Genomic DNA, 19,764 nt, shown 5'->3' with positions numbered 1-19,764 from the left:
TTTTGTGTTTTTTTATTGTTTTTTTCTTTTTCATGTTTTTGTTTCTTTTTATTGTTTGTTTTGTGTGTTTTTTCCTTTGTTGTTTTTGTTTGTTGTTGTTTTTTGTTTGTTGTGCTTTGCTTTTTGTTTTGTTTTAAAACCTCTGCTTTTGTTCACTGAACCTGGACAAACCAGGCTCTGTTAGAATTCTCAAGCCACACTGACGCTCTCTCAAACATTTTAACAGTTTGTCTCCAAACTATTTTCAGTGCAACCTTCATAAGAAGGGAGAATTAAATCAGAACCATGTAACTGAAGCACAGGGGGTTCCGACTCAAGACAAGGGGGCAAATTCTTTACTGTGCAGGTGACAGAGCACTGGGACAGGTTGCCCAGAGAGGCTGTGGAGTCTCCTTCTCTGGAGATATTCAAAACCAGCCTGGATGCCATCCTGCACAATGTGCTCTAGGTGATCCTGCTCGGCAGGGGGTTGGACTAGATGATCTTCAGAGGTCCCTTCCAACCTTGGCCATTGTGTGATTCAGTAAAACATCACGAGGACATGGCCAGTGGCACTATTTCCTCAGAGTTCTACTGGAAACACATCTTCCATATAGTCCAGAACCACCCTCACAGATACCTCCCATCAGTGGCAGACATCCTGCAATAGATGTACCCACTCAAGTCTTTTTCCAAAACCAGCCTTCTTAGAAGCTTCTATTGCAGCACAAAACTACCTCGACTTAGTTCCCAGGAACAAAACCTTGCTCTGTCCCAGACCAGACTTAGAGCAGTCCACTTTACCCTGTACGTTCTGCACCACTTTTGTCCTGAGGCTCCTTCCCAGCTTCAAGTCTGCAGCACGTTTCACTGGTTCATTCCTACTTTGTATTTTCTGCACTTATACTGGTTGTGGCTGTGATAAAGTTAATTTTATTCACTGTAGCCCACACGGTGCTGTGTTTCGGATTTGCGACCAAAACAGTACTGATTACACACTGACATTTAGCTATTGCTGAACAGAGCCTGCACAGCATCAAGGTCTTTTCTGTTTCTCATGCTGCCTTACCAGTGAATAGGCTGGGGACGCACAAGAAGCTGGGAGGGGACACAGCCAGGACAGCTGGCCCCAGCTGAAGAAAGGAATATTCCCTACCATTATGGCACTGTGCTCAGCAATAAAAGCTGGAAGGAAAAAACAGGAGTAATGGGACAGGGGGCGGGGGGGGGTTGGGGATGAGAGATGGTGTTTATCTTCCTAAGTAACGTTTAGATATGATGGAGCCCTGCTTTACTAAAAAATGGCTGAACATCTGCCTGCCAATGGCAAGTAGTAAATGAATTATTTTGCTTTGCTCGTGTGTGCAGCTTTGCTTTACCTATTAAACAGTCTTTATCTCAACCACAAATTTTCTTACTTTTGCTCTTTCAGTTCTCTATCCCATCCTGCTGTGGGGCAGCAAGTGAGCAGCTGTGAGGGGCTTAGCTGCTTACTGGGGTTAACCCACAACATTTTAAGAGTTTCCACACAGTAGTATATCAACTGTTTTATCAGCATCCAGCCTAACAAGATACAAGTCAGTGTACAAGGAAAATATGTTTTTCTATACAAAGGAGAAGACATTTGATTTGGTATGAGAGATAATGAGAGATATGGAGCTACTGGAGAGAAAACAGTGGAGGGCCACGAAGATGATTAAGGGACAGAAGCATCTTTCCTACAAGGAAAGGCTGAGAAAGCAGGGCCTCTTCAGCCTAGAGAAGGCTCAGAGGGATCTTATCAGCATATATAAATACCTGAATAAAAAGAAAAAAAGGTGCAAAAACAGAGATGGGCTCTTTTCAGTGGTGCTCAGTGGCAGGACAAGAGACAGTGGGCACCAACAGAAGTTTCCATCTAAACATCATGAAACACTTTCTCGCTGCGTGGGTCATGGAGTACTGGCACAAGTTGCCTAGAGAGGTTGTGGAGCCTCCCTCCTTGGAGATCTTCAAAAGTCACCTGGATGTGGTGCCAGGCATCTGTCTCCAGGTGGTCTTGCATGAACAGCAGGATAGGACCAAGTGACCTCCAGAAGTCCCTTGCAACTTCAACTGTTCTGTGAACCCGTGACCTACTTTTGCTGAATGCAAGTTGTACTTCATCTCATTTGTCTTTTATTCTACTTTTAATATCCCCACAGCATCAAGTTTATCTTTGTTGTTGTTTTTCAACTCTTCGTGAGTCTTCACATATCATAATGCAGATGAAGAACTGTCTCGTTGTCTGGATTACTCTTACACTTCTAGATAGGCATTAACACATACTTAAGACAACATGCTGTAAATCCAAAACCTTGCAATTCTAGTTCAGAACCCAAGCATACGTGCAGCAAGACAGAGTAAAAGTATAATAAATTTTATCTTGACTGAGCGTTCCGAAGAAATGCAGCACCTGGACCTCTTCATCACTTGACTCAGTTTAGTTTTTAAGAAATTAAGCAGTGGTAAGGCTTACTGAGAGTAGCACAGGGCCACACAAGGAAGACTACACCTCTGCCTCAATGTTGAAAGCCAGGAACTTCCACCTATCTCCACAACATTTTAACTTCCACATAATCTACAGCCTTTACTTGCACCCTAAATTCTGAACTCCGTTACAGAAACATGAACATCATTGTTACATCCACCAGGAGACAGACATATTTTCTGTATTTTCTTTTTTTCAAAAGAAAAGCCTAGATTTCCTTGGCACCTGCTACCTTTCCTACTATACCCTTCCCCCCAAAAATCCGTACCTGCATCCCTGCTAGAGCCTGCTGGGCCAGCTTCACACTCTTCGATTCCAGAGCCAGTTGGAGAGGAAGGAGACACTTCTCCCTGAAGTAAAATAAATAAATAGATGTGAGAGGTAAAAATGGAACTAAAAATTGGTATTCAAAAGAACTATGGTTCCAGAAAGGCTGTATCACTTTCAATAAGATAACACTTGGATGCAGTAAACAAGGACAGTTTCACAACAACTCTGCGAGGCACTTTTCCCCTCTCAAGAAAGCTGACATATGTCTTCACGTTCTGTTAAAAATGGCCTTTTATATTGAAATTTCACAAAATGCTTCCCAACTGTTAGCCCTCTGTGTGCATACACGAATGTGTAAAGCGTAAAGAGGAAATTCACAGATCACTGGTGGTTCTTCAGCTCAGAGTTGTAAGCATTATGCTTCAGTCCCTTGACTTCTGTTTAATATTCAGACTGACAGAAAAATAGTTTTATATTCCACTTTCTGCTTTTGGCCCAGTGCTCACACACAGAACTGTTTTTATTTGGTGACCAAACCAACAGTGCCTGGGGCTGTGACTTCTCTCTTTACTCATTGTTATGAATCAGAAAGGGTCTGCAGCACCTGGAGAACCCTTAGCAGCCACAAGCATTTTTAATAAAATCTTGCTAGTTGGCAGGAAATTCATTCCTAATCAGAGATGCTTAGCCCATGTCTGACCAGTCTCCCTGAAGGTTTGCAACACTTTACTAGGTCACGTATCATAAGAGGCACTTACCTGTACCTAGAGTCCAGTTTTGCATTTGTATAGACATGCCTGCTTATGGCAAAGCATTCTGTGTCAGCCCTTGAGAGCCTCAGCTCTCCAACCTTCTTTGGGATCACCTGCATGAATTTCCCACCCATGGAGACAAGCGGGTGGAATGCAAGAAGGAAAAGACAACAACTAGTTACTTCTTTTTTTATTTAACTGGAAACTAAAAAGCTCCGATTTGTTCCATTTGGAGCATTCTCTTGTGTTAAAGTCTCACTGCATTCAAACCTAAAGCCATTGGTCTTCTCAAAGCAGAGTCAAAGATGTTTAATCTCTAAAATACCAAACTGAAGAGTTTTCCCTCTTTTTCTATTATTTACTGTGAGCCACCTTGGACCTGATTCCACTTAGTTTCAGTTGACCGAATGATGATTATTTGCCAAAAAGTATATAAAAATAAAATTCTCTTGGTATTCTTATGGATCAAGTTCTGATACAAATGAAAACACATTCATTACACCAGGGTGCATCACCTGTTCCTTTTGCAAATCCTCTCTTCATAACTAGCTAAGGAGAAGCCCTAGGTTAGAGCAGTAGTAATTGCTGCAGTTTCAGGCAATCGTCAAAACTGCCTAAAATCACGCCTTGCAACAATCTGTCAGCCTCCTCCAAAACTGAGGGTCTACAACATGAACTTGCCTTTTTTTTTTTTTTTTTTAAACTAAAGCTGGGATTACCAAACACTGGCCCTTTCAAATTCAGGGAACCCAGCTTGCAACTCCTTCATTAGAGAACATTTGCAGCAGGAACTGATCTTCATAGTGGACATTCAATTCTTTTTTTCTGTGGGTTCAGTTGGTATTCCCTTCACTCCCTCCATCTGTCCCAAAAAGGCACTCAAATCACAAGCTCTCCTTAAGGGGCACAAAACTGCTGATTATTCTTTGAAATGCAGCTCTTCTTTCTTAATGATAAATTAAAGACTAGTGTCACAGGTCTTAATGATAAATTAAGGACTACTGTCACAGGCATGGCTCAGTTAAGCAATCTAGTAAGGTTCTGTATTTGATGAAGATCTCTGGAGAATCTGAAGGTCTTTTGCGTTTGTACCTTCTTCACAGGTTACAGGAATTTGTAAAAGGTCATTTGGCTTAACACCAAAAGCAGCTTCTTAAATAACTTTGAATTAACACAGATTTCTAAAGACCTTCCAGTAGACTACATGTATATCTCAAAATAGGTTTCCCACAAAAAGCTCGCCATTTGCTTCACTCAGGATATTCTGAGAAATAGGCAGGCACAAAGCCCAATTTTCTCAGAAGATCCTTTCCTGAATGCTTTTGGAATCGATTTAGCTAGAAGGACTCTTAAAACCTGCAAGTTTCACAACCAAAACACCTAAAATTATTCAATACCTGGGATATATGTCCTCAGAGTGTTCAATCATCTAGATCTACAGAAACTGCCAAAACATCTACTCCATGGTTCAGACAGCAATTCTTTAGCCAGGACAGAATTGAGCACAGCTACAACTACTGCCAGCTTTGCCAAAACCTGGGAACACATGTAATGTGCAGGTAAATTGTGAGAAAACTTACTGGTTTAGAGAGGTGCCACAGCAGTACATCTCTAACACACAAAGCACATTTAAGTCCTTACCTTTACATTGTCACTTTGACTCATGATCTCTTTTAAAACCTGTTGTCAATATCATTCTGTGTGGGCGAACTCACATTTGAAATTAGTAGATCAACAGGTGCCAAAACAAGGTCCCTGTGCATTAACTGGCATTCAAACAGCCAGAAATATATGGGGAAAAAATGAAAGTTAAGAAAAAAAAGTCACAATAATGTATAGAACTAACTGTAGGGATGCTAAAAACTGAGTTATTTAGATCTGCACCTCTTGAGGGAAGAACACGGTTCTTTTAGACTTTCTACAGTTCATTGCAGCAACATATAAAGATTTGAGGCATTACTAATAAACAACAAACATTCTCATATTAAAGCGGACAGAGTAGAGGAGAAAGGGAAGGTAGTGGTAAATCACTGGACTGGATCTATTTTAGTTTCATTATAATGAAGACAGGTGGGAGCTCCTATGGCTTATGTGTAGCTACCCTGCACATCAGCATGGTGCCTGCCATCTGTCGTCACATACTGTAATCAGCAGAGAACAATGAGAGCTGTTTCTTGAGATATCTCCCAAAATGAAGAGCAAAAAATGACAAACAGGAGGATGGAAATTAGAACAGATTCAATTAGCTGAACTTCTCATCCTTGCTAAAAATGTTTTAACTGAAAATCTAATTAAGGTTGCTGCAGCCTCTGTTCACATTGTATTTTCAGAGAAAATGAATTGCCATCGTGTCACTTCCTGTTCTTGTTATACATTCAGCCTATTAAATCTTTAGCATTTCCATGCTACAGCTATAAAACACCTGCAGAGATACCTCACAACCTTTGATTAGCTTGAGCATCTTCCACACTTTGGTTTGACCTGCCATTTAAACTCATCATCTGCTGGTATGAGAACACAGAGGGTCAAGGCAGACAATCCTCAGTTAGAACAGGAGATGATGTAAATTAACATAGTTGGTCCTTATTAAGGTCTACCATTAAAAACTGGGTTCAATAAAGTTGCACAAGTGACAACGTCAACCATAATTTGGTCTCAGAATGCAGTTAAGAAAGGGACTGAGGTTTCCCCTATGTCTTGCAGCCATTTTATGACTGCAGCCAGTTCTGAGTGGTCCCATGGTCCCCTACCATGGGATCACATTGCTTACTCCCACATATGCAGTTCTATACTATCAAGTGACAACTCATTCAGCTTGCATGGTGCTACACATATACAACATTTTATGTGAAGTTCTCAGAATAAGCTAGTGCACACTGACATACTTTAAAACAGGCATGTTTTCTGTTTAAGTTACTGTAGAGAAACCAGTTTCACACTGGAACACCTAAGTTTCCTTATTGATACACGCAGGTGTTCACACATACCGTTATAGATATTGGCACAAATACCAGCTTAAACCTGAATGAGATGAGTCAGGTACAACACTGAAGGGGCATGAACAGAAAGGGACACCTTTGACTTGGAGAAGAGGAAGCTACCAAAATCTTCAGGATATGGTACCCTAGTCATAGATACATGAAACAAAGCAATGAAAATGGAAGCTGGAGGGAAGTTTAGATTGTGTAAAGAAAGACTGACAGTGAAGAAAAAGTGGGCTCAGATGTAAGTAGTATATTACGCTGAAATCTACACCACATACTGGAAAACATTGTTTGCGTATGTCCATGCAGCAGTGCTCTCAAAAGAGCTCACTTAAAAAAAAAGTAATGTGTGGAAATAAGCATGGTAAGTGTGGACCTTGTTTCATGCAAAACAGAGTCAGTAGAGAGCACTACGGATGAAAACTCAGCTCCTAATGAGGCCAGCTGGAGCATTGTCACTAGACTTCCACGGTGTGTGGACTGAATCCCAAGTGGCCTGCCCAGGGTCAAGCAAAAACGTCAGTGACAGAACCAAGCACATACCCAGGAGCAGTATCTTCAGGAGCACAGGTTGTCCCTCCTGAGCCACCCCACCCTGCCACTGTCAGCTTCATAAACTGCTTTTTACGTTCTCATGACTCATTCTGCATTTATGTTCAGCACTCTGAGTAAAAACAACCTTCCTAATAGTCTGAGTTTGCCACAGCTCATCAACCTGCCTCTTTCCCTGCAGGTCTGCCACAAAGGATGATCCAACAGGCCAGTCAAAACACTGCCACAAAGGGCAGAGCAAGACAGACAACTATTTTAAATAAGAGATCATAAAAATCTTTCTATCCTCATTGTAGTGGAAAATGAGGAGAGAATAACGGCTCGCTTATTCAATCTCATGATGAAAATCTTAACAATGACAGAAAACGACACACTTAACTCTTTCTTGTTAGCGCCTGACATGCAGCCCGAGGGCCCACCGTCACCTCCACCACACTGACTCAGGGGCAGGGGCACTACAAACCAAGTATTAGTCACCACCACAGAAGTTATTTCCTTTCATTTAAACCACGTTAGTTGTTGGGAAATGGATTAAAAGGAGATTAAAATAAGACATCTCTCTGCATTATCTTTGCCCTGAAAATTGTATCGGAGAAGAAAAATTCTGAACCTCGGGGCTGATTACCTTAGTTATCAGCATGCAATTTGCTTTCCATGGTATAATTCACAACCCAGCCAAAGAACAGGTAATGACTTGATTCACTGTTGTTGCCATTCTTCTGATAAGCTGTTTGTTAGGCAGCAACACAGTCGTAGCCAGAGCCTGACGTTTTTCAGTCAGAGCAGCACTGACAGTGAAGGGCTCCTCAGTCCTGGCTGCTTAAAAGGAACAAACTATCACAGCATGCAACTCCATTAACCTCACTTACTCAAGCAGAAAATTTGGCCCACCACGAGAAAATAAACGGTAAAAATAAATTCTCAAAATTCTGGACATACTCCCAGCTGTTACCATTAAGTACACTAAACACAGGCAAATATTGTCCCCACATGAAAGGTACGGATTTAATTTATGTAAAACAAATTCCAGCAGGGTAAATATGAACACATATGCATATAGAAATAGAAACATCTGTAATTCTTGTCAACGTTCTTCAAGTCATCACAGGAAAACAAAAGACTTCACAAACAACTTTATAGATCAAAATGGAAGCACTTAAACTCTAGAGAAGTGGAAAATAAATACTACTTTTTTCAAGCAATGACTCTTCATGAAGAAAGCAGATTTTCAGTCACTGCTCATGTTCAAGATAAGTGGTTAATTTTATCTACAGAAGACATATGAATGCCCCACTTACGAAGACTATTACAGTCAAGCTTAAGACAGAAGTTTGGAGCTTGCAGCGTACAAGCACAAGGCAAGTTCTCAAACCTCAGTGCAGCAAATCAGACCAGATAACTACAACAGACATGTCATTGCAAATACAAGATTTTTGATAGCATTTACAGAACTCTGTCTTTTATTCTATTGCTCTAAAACCAAAGCCTTCTGGTGAGAACCCTCCTTTTCAGGGAGGAAAAGTGGAAGAAAGCAGAACAAAACAAAAAACCTTTATGACAAACATGCACTGCGAGACATCAGCATTACAGCAATGCATAAGAACAAGTGGTGTTGAAGTGTACAGGTCCTAAAAAAAATGTTGAGACACTGCTGTTGTACTAATTGATATAAATTCTGACTTGCTTTGACAGGGCCAGGATTTTACTCCACTTACTCAGACAAGCAGGGTCACCTGTGAGCATGCTTTCCCTATGAAGAGGATTCCCCCACATAACGCGGTGACATTCCACTTTTACTAATAAGTTTGCTTTCAGCAAGAAATCACATTCTCATTTTTCTTCCTCACCGCTTGCAGCTTCTTTTTTTTATACCATTCTTTTTCTGCCTACACAGTACAAAACTCTTCTGCACACTTCTTATGAAAAGGGTTCTTGTCACATGGCATGAGGTTTAGCTCTCCTCTTCTATCCATCCCTGATTCTCCCTCACCTCAACCGCTGACATCAGCTTTCTCAAAGTTCCCGCTGAGTCTTTCCTCCAGCTCAGTATTTCCTTCCTTTTTACTTCACGTATTCCCTCTTCCCTTCAGTGTTTTTACTTTACAAACTAAGGCACAGAGTAATATCTTCACCCTACAATAAAACTGAACTTGTCTCTGGAGGGAAGCAAGAGTTGTGCATCAGAGGAAACCTTATGACACACAAGAAAGGAAGAGGGGAATGATGCCTAAATTTAACTTCATATGGTTTGATAGCTAGAATTTTAACAATTATTCAACCTGAAATATTGAATGAGATTGTAATTTAATGCCTCTTGGTATTAAAAAGGTTAATTTTTATTATCTACTTACTTTCCAAGAGAAATGCATTTGCCTTAATAGCAGAAGTATAGGTCTATATACTTCATGAGAAAGGCAAAGGTAACCAATTTAATCTTCAATCTAGCCTAAGGCAGCTGACACAACAGAATTCAAACCGACTATAACAATTAAATAGCTCAGAACCGTCACTCAACTGGAGTGCTTTTAAGGTCGTTTGCTTCCTTGCCACACTCACTAATAACATCTTCATTTCAACACAAAGTTCCCAGATAGTAGCCCGATACTGTTGTCAAGAGAAAAAAAGAAAACATAAGAAAACATAAGCACGCTGTGTACCTTTGCCTGAGAGAAGGGAGACAACAAATGATTATACACAATACTAAAGTGGACAAGGCTGAAATGCTAATCAGGATGCTTCCAGTCTCCAAAGCCGTAGCTGTGATACATTATCATCACTCTCCCTAAAACATCCATCCCAGTAGATTTTTGCCCTTTATGCATGAGGTATGACAGCCACTTAATAATTCTGCTCTTGAGAAATTTGATGACACATGTAAACCCCACAAGGTCTTCATCATAGTACAATCCGTATCCTTTCATTGATTTTATTTATTATCATGTGAAGCACAGCATAAAGATGAAGTGAGGATCACAGTGTCCATCCTTAGCATATACCTCTTGGCCTTAAGCAGAGCACACACTGGACTAGCTGAGCCTGCAATTCTGAAAGCTTATCAAGCTATTCTATGAAATTTCTCTTCCTCACATTTGGTGAGCCTGGAAGGGAAGCTGAGGGTTTTCCACTGAAAATGTTTGTTTCAAAATTTCAGTACCCTGAAAACAACAAATAAAGCATTTCATAAGAGTTAAACATCCAACAGAAACTTACAATGCTGGGACGGGTATGATAGGAGTAACAGAGAAAAACAGAGAGATAGAGCAGCTTAGACGTCCTGTTAATGACCTTATTTTCTCCATTACAGCTGGATGACTTGGTTTCAAAAGTTTGATGAAAAATAGGAGGAAGTATATTTCTGTTTGTTACTAGGTATGTTCTGAAGGTTAATGCTGCAACCTGTAATCTCATTCAACTTTCACAGCAGTGCAATCTTAAATCTTGACAGACATAAGTGATAGTTGTTAAAAATACCATCACATTTGCAACGCATTGTGTATTTTATACTCCCTGCACCTTAGCACACTCAATTCCTTAAACAAACAAGCATTCAAAGAAACCAAAGGTAGCGTGTTTCCTGCTGCTTTGTTGCCTTTTATGGAAGGTAAATAAAAACTGTGAGAACAGACCTTTATTATTCCCACTCACCCCTTCATTTTCTAAACAAATAAGAGTCATGACTTGCACAGCACAACAAAGACCACAGCAGAGTTGAACCTCATTTTTAAGGAAAACAGTTCACACAGTTTCAGAGCCACTTTTCTTCCATCCCCTGGATCCTCACCCCCAGCCATGCTTCATTCTCTAAGGCAATTATCAACAGATTCCTGATTTTCCTCACTTTCTTCACCTTTTCAAGTATTAAAAGCGATCAGAAGTTTAAAACACACTGCTAACCCATTATCATCCTTAGACCCTGAGGGCAATATTCCAGTTGTTAGAAATTGGACAAGTGTTCAAACCTGATTGCTCTAGTCCTTTATTGGTGGTATTCCTATACTGAACAAGTTACGTAAATCACACAGTAACTGCATGCTTTTGTCACAAATCTAGAACGGACTTTCAGAAAAATCTGTAAAAGGCACAAAGAGCCGACGCAGTGGTAAATATTAAGGTTCACTGTAACAAAGGCTGTCAGGAAGCGCAGGAAGTTAGCCTGTGAAACAATAGCCACCATCCTTTAAAACCTCCCCCTCCCCCCAAATAAGAGTAACAGAAACAATGTTTCAAAAACCATGCACTTTTTTCCCCATGAAAATACTAAACTTCCTTTGATACCTTCAAGAGCCATAAGCCTGGCTGACTGGTTTTTAGGGATTCCTAGATCAAGGGGCCTTCCAACATTTCCAAAACCTCTTCTTGACAGCAAGAGTTCAGACATGCATAACAGAAATTGACCCTGTACACCCCTTTCTTTTCCAACACTGTTTTCTTTTGTGATCCCAGAACAGATGCAAAGTTCTGTTGAGACAAAAACACCTGCCCATCAGGCAAGAAATTGGGCCAGTTACGTATCTCAGAATAAACATGCAGATTGATCCAAATACAGTACCAGACAGCGCTGCGCTGCCTTTCTCAACACTTAGTCACGCCCTCCACACACACTAGGACTAGGAATACAACTTTTAAAATCGAGATCAGAGCGCATACACCATTCAAATACACCAAATTTTAAGTGCCCCCAGAGGTCTAGATCCAGCATGTAGACCGACAACAGAGGAGATACAGCTCAGCAAACCATACTGCCTCTAAAACCTCCTCTTGGCCAGACGCCTCCCAGGCAGCTCATCATCCACTTGCTGAATGCCAGACAGTGGCTCTGCAATGGCTGAGCAGCATGAGTCACACATCCAGCGGTCAGGTTCAGGAGGAAAGCCCAGGAGCAATTAATGCCAGGTGGCTGTGGCACCAAGAGCAGGAAGCAGTGTTTTAATAAAGAGAAAGGGTAACACAGACAGGTTTGTCCAAAACATCCCCCCCCCCCCCCCAAAAAAAAACAACTCAGAGAGTCATTACTCCCTCCCCACTCCATTCTTCTCGTCAGGTCATCTGCTACGCTCATAAAACATCCCCAAACCAAGCAATAGGAGATTTAGCCTACTGCTGTCTATAGATTTTAAGAGATTCCACAGCAATACCAGGAGGAAAAATGAAAAAAAGTTATACACTTTCAAGAAAAATAGGTAAACAAATACTAGTTCAGTTGTTCATTTAACATCTGTTACTTTTTTCTCCCCATCGTCATTATCACAGAATCACAGAGTGGTTTGGGTTGGAAGGGACCTTAAAGCCCAATTCCAACCCCCCTGCCATGGGCAGGGACACCTCCCACCAGACCAGGTTGGCCAAAGCCCCATCCAGCCTGGCCTTGAACACCTCCAGGGGTGGGGCATCCACAGCTTTTTTGGGCAACCTGTTACACTGCCTCACTACCCTCTGAGTAAAGAATTTCTTCCTTTTAGCTAATATAATCTACCCCTTTTTAGTTTAAAGCCATCTCCCCTTGCCCTGTCACCACAACCCCTGACAGAGTCCCTCCCCAGCTTTCCTGTAGGCCCGCTTTAGGCACTGGAAGGGCGCTGTAAGGTCTCCCCAGAACCTTCTCTTCTCCAGGCTGAACAACCCTAACTCCTGCAGCCTGTCTTTGTACGAGCATGATTTAAGACAAACATGCAATGAAGTCAGAATTTTGATGTTTTATCAACTAGTGTGCTAGCATAGTACTCGAAAAAAATGAAGATTTTTTATTGTTTTTTTAAATATGCACAGAAAGATGCACGTCTGTGTTGTTAGCACATGGCACACAAAGTTAATCAGTTACAGTCTCAAGTGATGTTGTGGACACATTCTTGACATTAAACTACAAATGTTAACAGGATATCACAAATTTCAGCTTTTGGCTTATATACAAATAAAACACACATAATCTGCTTCTTGATTCACAAAACCATTATCAGAAAGACAGTGGACCCTACTAGATGGCCAACACTGAATGGATAATAGAACAGAAGAATCAGCAGACAATTACACTTCCCTATCAACTGCATGAGACTACAGATGATATACTTACCAAGTCAGATGTGACATGTCTGTGTATATTTACAGATTTCCCCCCTCTATTTTTCTATTCCCATAATAAACACACGTAAACTTTTTATCTTTTAGCAACATTGTTCTCAATGGATAAGTGCAAGAGGAGTAGTAAATTTCTCTGTTCACAATTCTCTGCCCATTTTAGGTTTGCCTAATAACTCTAAAGTAGGAAGTTTCAAACAACATACATATTAGTTAAAATTTATCCTATAGTTAGGAAAACAAAGTTAGGAGTGTTGGATGATATAGCCTTTTATAATGTATTAAAAATAATTTTTAGATCAAACTCAAAAATAATCATAAAGACTAATCAGCTCCCCCAGCACTCTCTCACAGTAGAAAGAAACTAAAAGAAGCTATGAACAAAATAAATTGGATGAGAAAAGAATGAAATGAAATCACAAATATTTCTTCACAATGGAAAAGCCAAAAAATGCATTCCAAGTCTCAAAAATCTTTAAATGGACACACTATCTGCAGAGCTAAGTGGATGGAAGTTTCCCAGGTATACGATGTTTGGTCATGATTATACCACATTTACAGCTTTTATTATTTGTTAAGCACATGAAAACTAAAACGTATATGTTGCTTTATTTAAGAATTTGTAAGCCAGGCTACTTCGCAAGGTATCAGATACAAAGCTAGAGACACAAAAATAAATGGCAGAGTAGAACTTCCAATTGCACCCCCCCCAAATTCTCATGACTACAGAAAAAAAGTAAGGAGTGTAACTATTTCAGAGGTCAGCTAAATTTAAGGTTTATTCTGTTCCTGACTGCTCTCCATTGCATTGGCTTCCCAAAGTTCACAAACAGCCCTCAAAAACTAGCACCAAGATGAACAGCACTTGGACATAAACACAAGACACAGAACTGGACATAAGCTGGTTATGATAGGGAACCTTGCTCACCACAAAATTCTGATTTTCTCCTGCTCTAATCCCCAGAAACACTGTCTAGTTTTGAGAGGCCAATGTGAAATACCAGAGGGGTGCAAGCTTTTGCAGCAGTGAATATTAGGAACTGCTTCTGACAAACAGACTTACAAACGCTCAGCACCTCTGAAAGCCATGATCTGTCCAGGTTCTGTATCTCTCTGATTAGGCACACAGAACTGGGGTCTTGAAGGCTTGAGCCTGTTTCTCCATTTAATTTCAATTACTTCCTGAAACTTTTAGGTACAGAAATGTTCAGTGTACAGATATGCTGAAGAGATAAATAAGCATTTGGAAGGCCTTTCCGGTTCTGTGAATGTCTTCTTGCATTTTTCTAATGCAAAAAACATTAGTTACTGTGCCAAAACACTTTACTCATCAACGCGTCTCAGCCATTACTTTAAAGTCCATAGGGGAAACTTTAAGCTGGCATCGACAGCAACATATACTATTGAGAATCTTGCCTATGCATCTTCTGCATTCAGTCACATTTCTCCAGGAGGAAAAAGACAACAGACCAAACTCAAGTCTGCAATGATATTTCTGCTCTACTGACTAAAGGGCAAAATATGTGTTTTGCCACTGGTTTGGTCAGAACAAAAAAAAACCAAAAACAAACAAACAAAAAAAACACCACAGTAACGACAGAATAACAGTAAGACCTGGAAAATGCAAAAATGTCCTAGAATTATCAGGCAGTCTTTTGATAGTCTAAAAGTTTTTCCAAACAAACTACAGCAGGGATGTGGTAAGAAATTCTGTATACAAGATTCTAGGTTCCAGTGGGGATAGTAACACCAACACACAACAGCTAAACTAGCCATCAAACCACAGGCTCCCTCACAAGTCCCAACCAACCTCCTCTTTGCAGCATCAAGTCCACGCTGACTGAAAGCCACTAAGTTTTATACAGACAATTATATAAAGCATTCTAAAAACCCCTTGCTTAACTAATTTTTTTTTCAAAGCGGTATGTGACTGTTAAGCAATGTCTAGACTCTTGACTCTTATTTTATTCTGGTGTGTGTATACATATTATTTCCTCATGAATGCTAATCTGCTTTGATCAAATATTCTTTTTCAACGCTCGTTTTTTGTGTCTGTTCAGTTACCTTTTATGGAACATATTTTAGCCTCTAAAATCACAATGGTGAAACTCGCCAGGAATTAGCCAAGAAGAGAGACCAGCTCAGCGTAGGTGGCTTGCCTTAGGCCAGAATTTGGCATTTGAAAAATACTGAACTGAACGTGGCCCAACTAAGTAGCAAATAATTGCTGGTTGACAGATGACATTAAGCTCTTTCTTAAGCTATCTTCCATTTGATCAATTCACCAATTAAAACATCAGCACGTCAATTCCTTATACCTAATTCATTATTTATATTATCCATCCAGTCTCCTCAAGCTCTTAGTACATATTTAATTTTCACAACACCTGTTCTTCAGAAACATAAAGATCATTCTGCTCAGGCAACAACAGCCCAGGTGGGTTATGACTCTTCCTTCTCAAAAATTCAGAGGGCATCTATGGGAAAATCTTGAACTAACTTAAGGTCGTTTTCATCCCAGTCCACTCTAATTGTCTTTACTATTTCACACCCTTGCTCAATACCCCGTTCACAGGTTAAAGTACTAAAGAAGCACACACGCATTTCTACCTCAAGGCAGAGCTGATGGGACTCTGTGGGGAAGTCTATATTTGTTGGAGATTTGTAACTCTTTAGGAAGTGAGTCATTTAAATAATGCCCCTCACTAGAATTAATATTCAAGGTCATTAACTGGGATTTGGATTCATAAGTCCAATTAACATCAAAGGAAGCTGAACAGCAAAATAGTCTCATTTAGCTCTCCGAAGATATGCCCAATAGATCACCATTAAACTAATTAAAAAATGACATTCCAGGCTGAATGTCCAATCACCACATTCCCCTGGGGAAAAAGTATCCCAGGCGCTTCCAAACCACAGCAGGTATGTGCTGTCTAAACCACTACCAGACAAATGCTGGAAACAGTTCCCATACAAATGCTACAGCTAAGCCTGCTAACTAATTGCATGGACTCCAGGAAAAAACTGAGCATAGCCTGCCCTATGCTCAGTAATAGGGGCTGAAAACAAGAGAGGAATCTACGGATGAGAGCAAGCCAGGACAAAGAAAGTCCACCCCAACACTGTAGTGAAGATAAGCGTGTAGCTTATTTAATACATGTGAAATACCTGAACTCATTTAGTCAGTCTGAGGAAATGCAGAAACACTTTGTACTCCCATTCTCACACTAGAACCACTGTCTTAAAACACAATGAAAGACCACTACTCATCTAAAACTGTGGTTTCAAAAGCCACAGATGTCCTTTTATATTTTAAGGAGGAAAGGGGGGGGGGGGAGTTAGGCAGAGAAAATAGTTTGCACCTTCTCTTTTTTGTGAGCAGACATCATTATTCAGTTCTAGAAGGAAAAGGATTTAAGTAATGACATGGTGATTCCGTTAAAAGGCACAAACACCAGCACAACTTGCTAGCAGAAGCCAGATGCTGCTTTGTGAAGAAAGAGAAACTGACTGAGGTACTTACCAGATTTGCTATTTCTGGAAGCGAGCCAGCATCCACCTCAACTGGACATGACAGCTCATGAATCTCTGTCCCACATTCTTATGCAGTAAAGATGTGCCCCAGATTGTGATTATTGGCAAAATATAATGTAGGAAAATACTGACGTATTTTCTTTGTATTTGGTATATTCTAAGGACACACCAAGATTTCCTACTAAACAAGTCAGAATAGTCTCTCTTCACATACAGTACTCAAAACATTCATTTAGCTGCTATTCTTGGAAGAGACCTCACAAATACTTACTCTTCTCCTGAATTACCTTCCACACTGTCTTTAATACTTTCAGTATGTTGCAACTACGGACTTCAGACCCAAGTTGTAAGCTAGGGTCACTTGATGGAAAAATGATACATACCTTCACTCTAACTCTGGTACCACAGAATACTCCAGGCTACATCACAGGCTCTGCTACTACTCCCAACAACTTTATAGCAGAAAAGGTGTGAATGGCAGATTCAAAGTGGGTAAGCAGCCAAAGGCTGATGTGTGTTTAAACAGATGATGCAATCTGCCACCGACCAAGATGAAATAAGGCAAGGTGCATGGTCAGGATCTCTCCATGCTACACCCATCTTGGCTGTATTTCTGGTCTTTGTCTTTGCCCTATGTTCAAGGCTATCCTTTTGCAGTGTTACAGACCAAGCTGTCACGGCGCTGTTCTTTAACAAATACCAAGCAAAGATGAGCTTTTACCATATTTTCACTGGTACGTTATGTAGGCAAATTCCAACCCAAGAGGCATCCCAGAGTGCTCATTTGGACCTTAACAGTAGTTTGTTAGACAATGAAGAATAAACTCAGAGTACAGGGGAAGTTAGTATTTCCTCAGGCACTGTCTGAGGTTGTGTGGCAGTGCCTACATGGTAAATATCCCATTACCAAAGCTTTTACTCAAATTTTCTAACATACCCTTTATTTTGTAAGGAACATAAACCACCCGCCACCACACACACACTTAATTCACAGCTACGTTTGCCGAAGTATTAGCTTTATGTAAAAAATAAATAGGATTTACAGTGGAAAAAAAGCCAACTAAACAAATACAACATTAAAAACATTGGAAGAAGAAGAAAAGGAAGATGCATCTGTAAAGAGGTAGTGAAAAAGGAAGAAATGTGGTAACAGCTAGCTAACAGTCTTACGGAATGAGAATAGTACTTATATACAAAAAGACCATACCCTGTATTAAGTATAAAGGCTGATAAATGAAAAGATAAAGAGCTAAGTTTTCTCCAATCACAGCGCAAAGCAAACAATCTAATTCTAATGGAGCTACTGGGAATTACTGATCCAACTGCTCTCAGCTGTTCAACCTGTGTCAGAAATGCACAGATCTGGGATTGGTCATGTCAGACCTGAGCTTCATCCATTCCCTATTGACACCAGGCCCCTTGTGGACACTGTAGCTGGCAGTCATGCAGAGCTGCAAGAGAATTGCTCTTATTCCTTCCCTATTTGGTGACTGGTCTGGAATAACTACCTCTCCAATTCTGTAATTTTCCTTGCACAAAGCTACACCAAGAGCAATGGAGAGAAATGAGGTGGTAAAAATACTCCCAGGAGAGTAATATTGTGGTTAAAAGCATCACTTTTGTCAGCAGCTAGTAGTGATTATCCAGAAAGACTACAGGACAGCGCAAATTCATAGCAACACTCCTACATATCCTCTTACAAGCTCAATTATCTCTTGCCAAGATACTTCTGAATAGGAAGGGCTACTTTTGCATATAACAGACCTCAATTAACTTCCTCCATGGATTTGCTGAGGTGGTTTTCAAACCAATGCAACCTTTAGCATCCACGACATTCTCTAACAAGAGAAGATTAAGCATTTCACATCTTAACTATAAACTATGTGAAGTAGCATCCTCCTGTTTTGAGCATTGAACTTGCTAGTTTCTGTTGATGCTTCCTATTGAGTCTGTTGGGAGGGACAGTGAATGATTTTGTCTATGTACTTTCTCCACAGCAATCAATTGCTAAAATGAGATCTTAAGTAGCTTTACAAATGGGGGCAGTGCCTCCTCCACCACTTTATAGGTGGCCAAATGAAGACAAGAGGAAGGGACAAGACTTACTCAAGATAACCTAGCAGGCTAGAGGAAGAAGCAGTCATAGGAACTATATTAAAGTTCCTACCCATTGTCCTAGCTATATATTACCTTTCTCTTTCTAGAATACTTATTTTCAGTAAACAAAAAGTGATCTAGACTTAAAAGAAAATATACACGCTGAAAAGACTGAGATGCATTGCCACACTGAAGACTGTAATTTAGAAGGCAAACAGTAGCGGACCATAGAACACCCCTCCTTTCTAACCAAGTATCAGCATTATAGATACTGCTACCCATTTTAATACTTTTCCTTACAGTTTATTCATGAATGGAAGCCAAGGACACATCTACAAATTATTCATTACAACTAACCTAGAAATGCGTATATATAAACTAAGGAAAACACGCAGATTCAAAGCTTTTCTAATTGCTTAGTTTGTGATTCAAATTTTGACTTCAATTTTACAAATACTCACTGCTCCACCGTTCTCAACATTACATGTTCTTACCTTAGCTGATATGGAGGTATCTTGACAGCAGCATCAGCAGAATCCAAGGTTTCTGTGTAATCAAAGAAAACAATAAGACCTTTAAAAGAGACGTTGAGTTCAACCGTAGTCCTACATCCGGCTACGATCTCTGAACCAATGATCCTCAGGTTCATACCTACTGCAACCAACAGAACAATAGTCACAGCCGCCTGCAAGATTTACGTGACTATCAGGACACCGGGCACCCAATGAGAAGGCACCAAGTACCATCTTTTCCTCAGTGAATTCCCTTTCACGTATCAGCACTCCAGCAGCAGCACATCTACTAAAACTAGAACAGCACAGAGGATGTTAGCATGGCTGCTGTGCAAGGATAACACACAAATCCATGGAGCAATCTGCAGAACATCCAACTGAAGGGCCAGCAACGAGACAGCAACAGGTATGAGCTTTCACAAACTCTGCTATAACCATGTACAGATAAAAAAAAAAATAAAAATTGCCATCTCTTGAAAACTAAAGCAGTGTTATGTATCACG

At 40.3% G+C, this 19,764-nt stretch overlaps 1 protein-coding gene across 5 annotated transcripts in view; it reads right to left on the bottom strand.

Annotated features, from left to right (window-relative positions):
- ARFGEF3 (ARFGEF family member 3) overlaps positions 1-19,764 on the bottom strand; it is an 88,215-nt gene that overhangs the window by 67,662 nt on the left and 789 nt on the right. For all 5 annotated transcript variants that reach the window (XM_035538794.2, XM_035538790.2, XM_035538795.2 and 2 more), the window contains exons 2-3: positions 19,244-19,295; positions 2,757-2,838 (exon numbers count right to left, since the gene is read on the bottom strand). In XM_035538794.2, coding sequence (XP_035394687.1) covers positions 2,757-2,838; positions 19,244-19,295 — 134 coding nt within the window. The remainder of the gene's footprint in view (positions 1-2,756; positions 2,839-19,243; positions 19,296-19,764) is intronic.

This window comes from Cygnus atratus, chromosome 3 (genome assembly GCF_013377495.2).
Source record: "Cygnus atratus isolate AKBS03 ecotype Queensland, Australia chromosome 3, CAtr_DNAZoo_HiC_assembly, whole genome shotgun sequence".
Lineage (NCBI taxonomy): Eukaryota > Metazoa > Chordata > Aves > Anseriformes > Anatidae > Cygnus > Cygnus atratus.
Note: the sequence above shows the minus strand (reverse complement) of the source record. Positions and strands in the feature narration are given on the sequence as shown.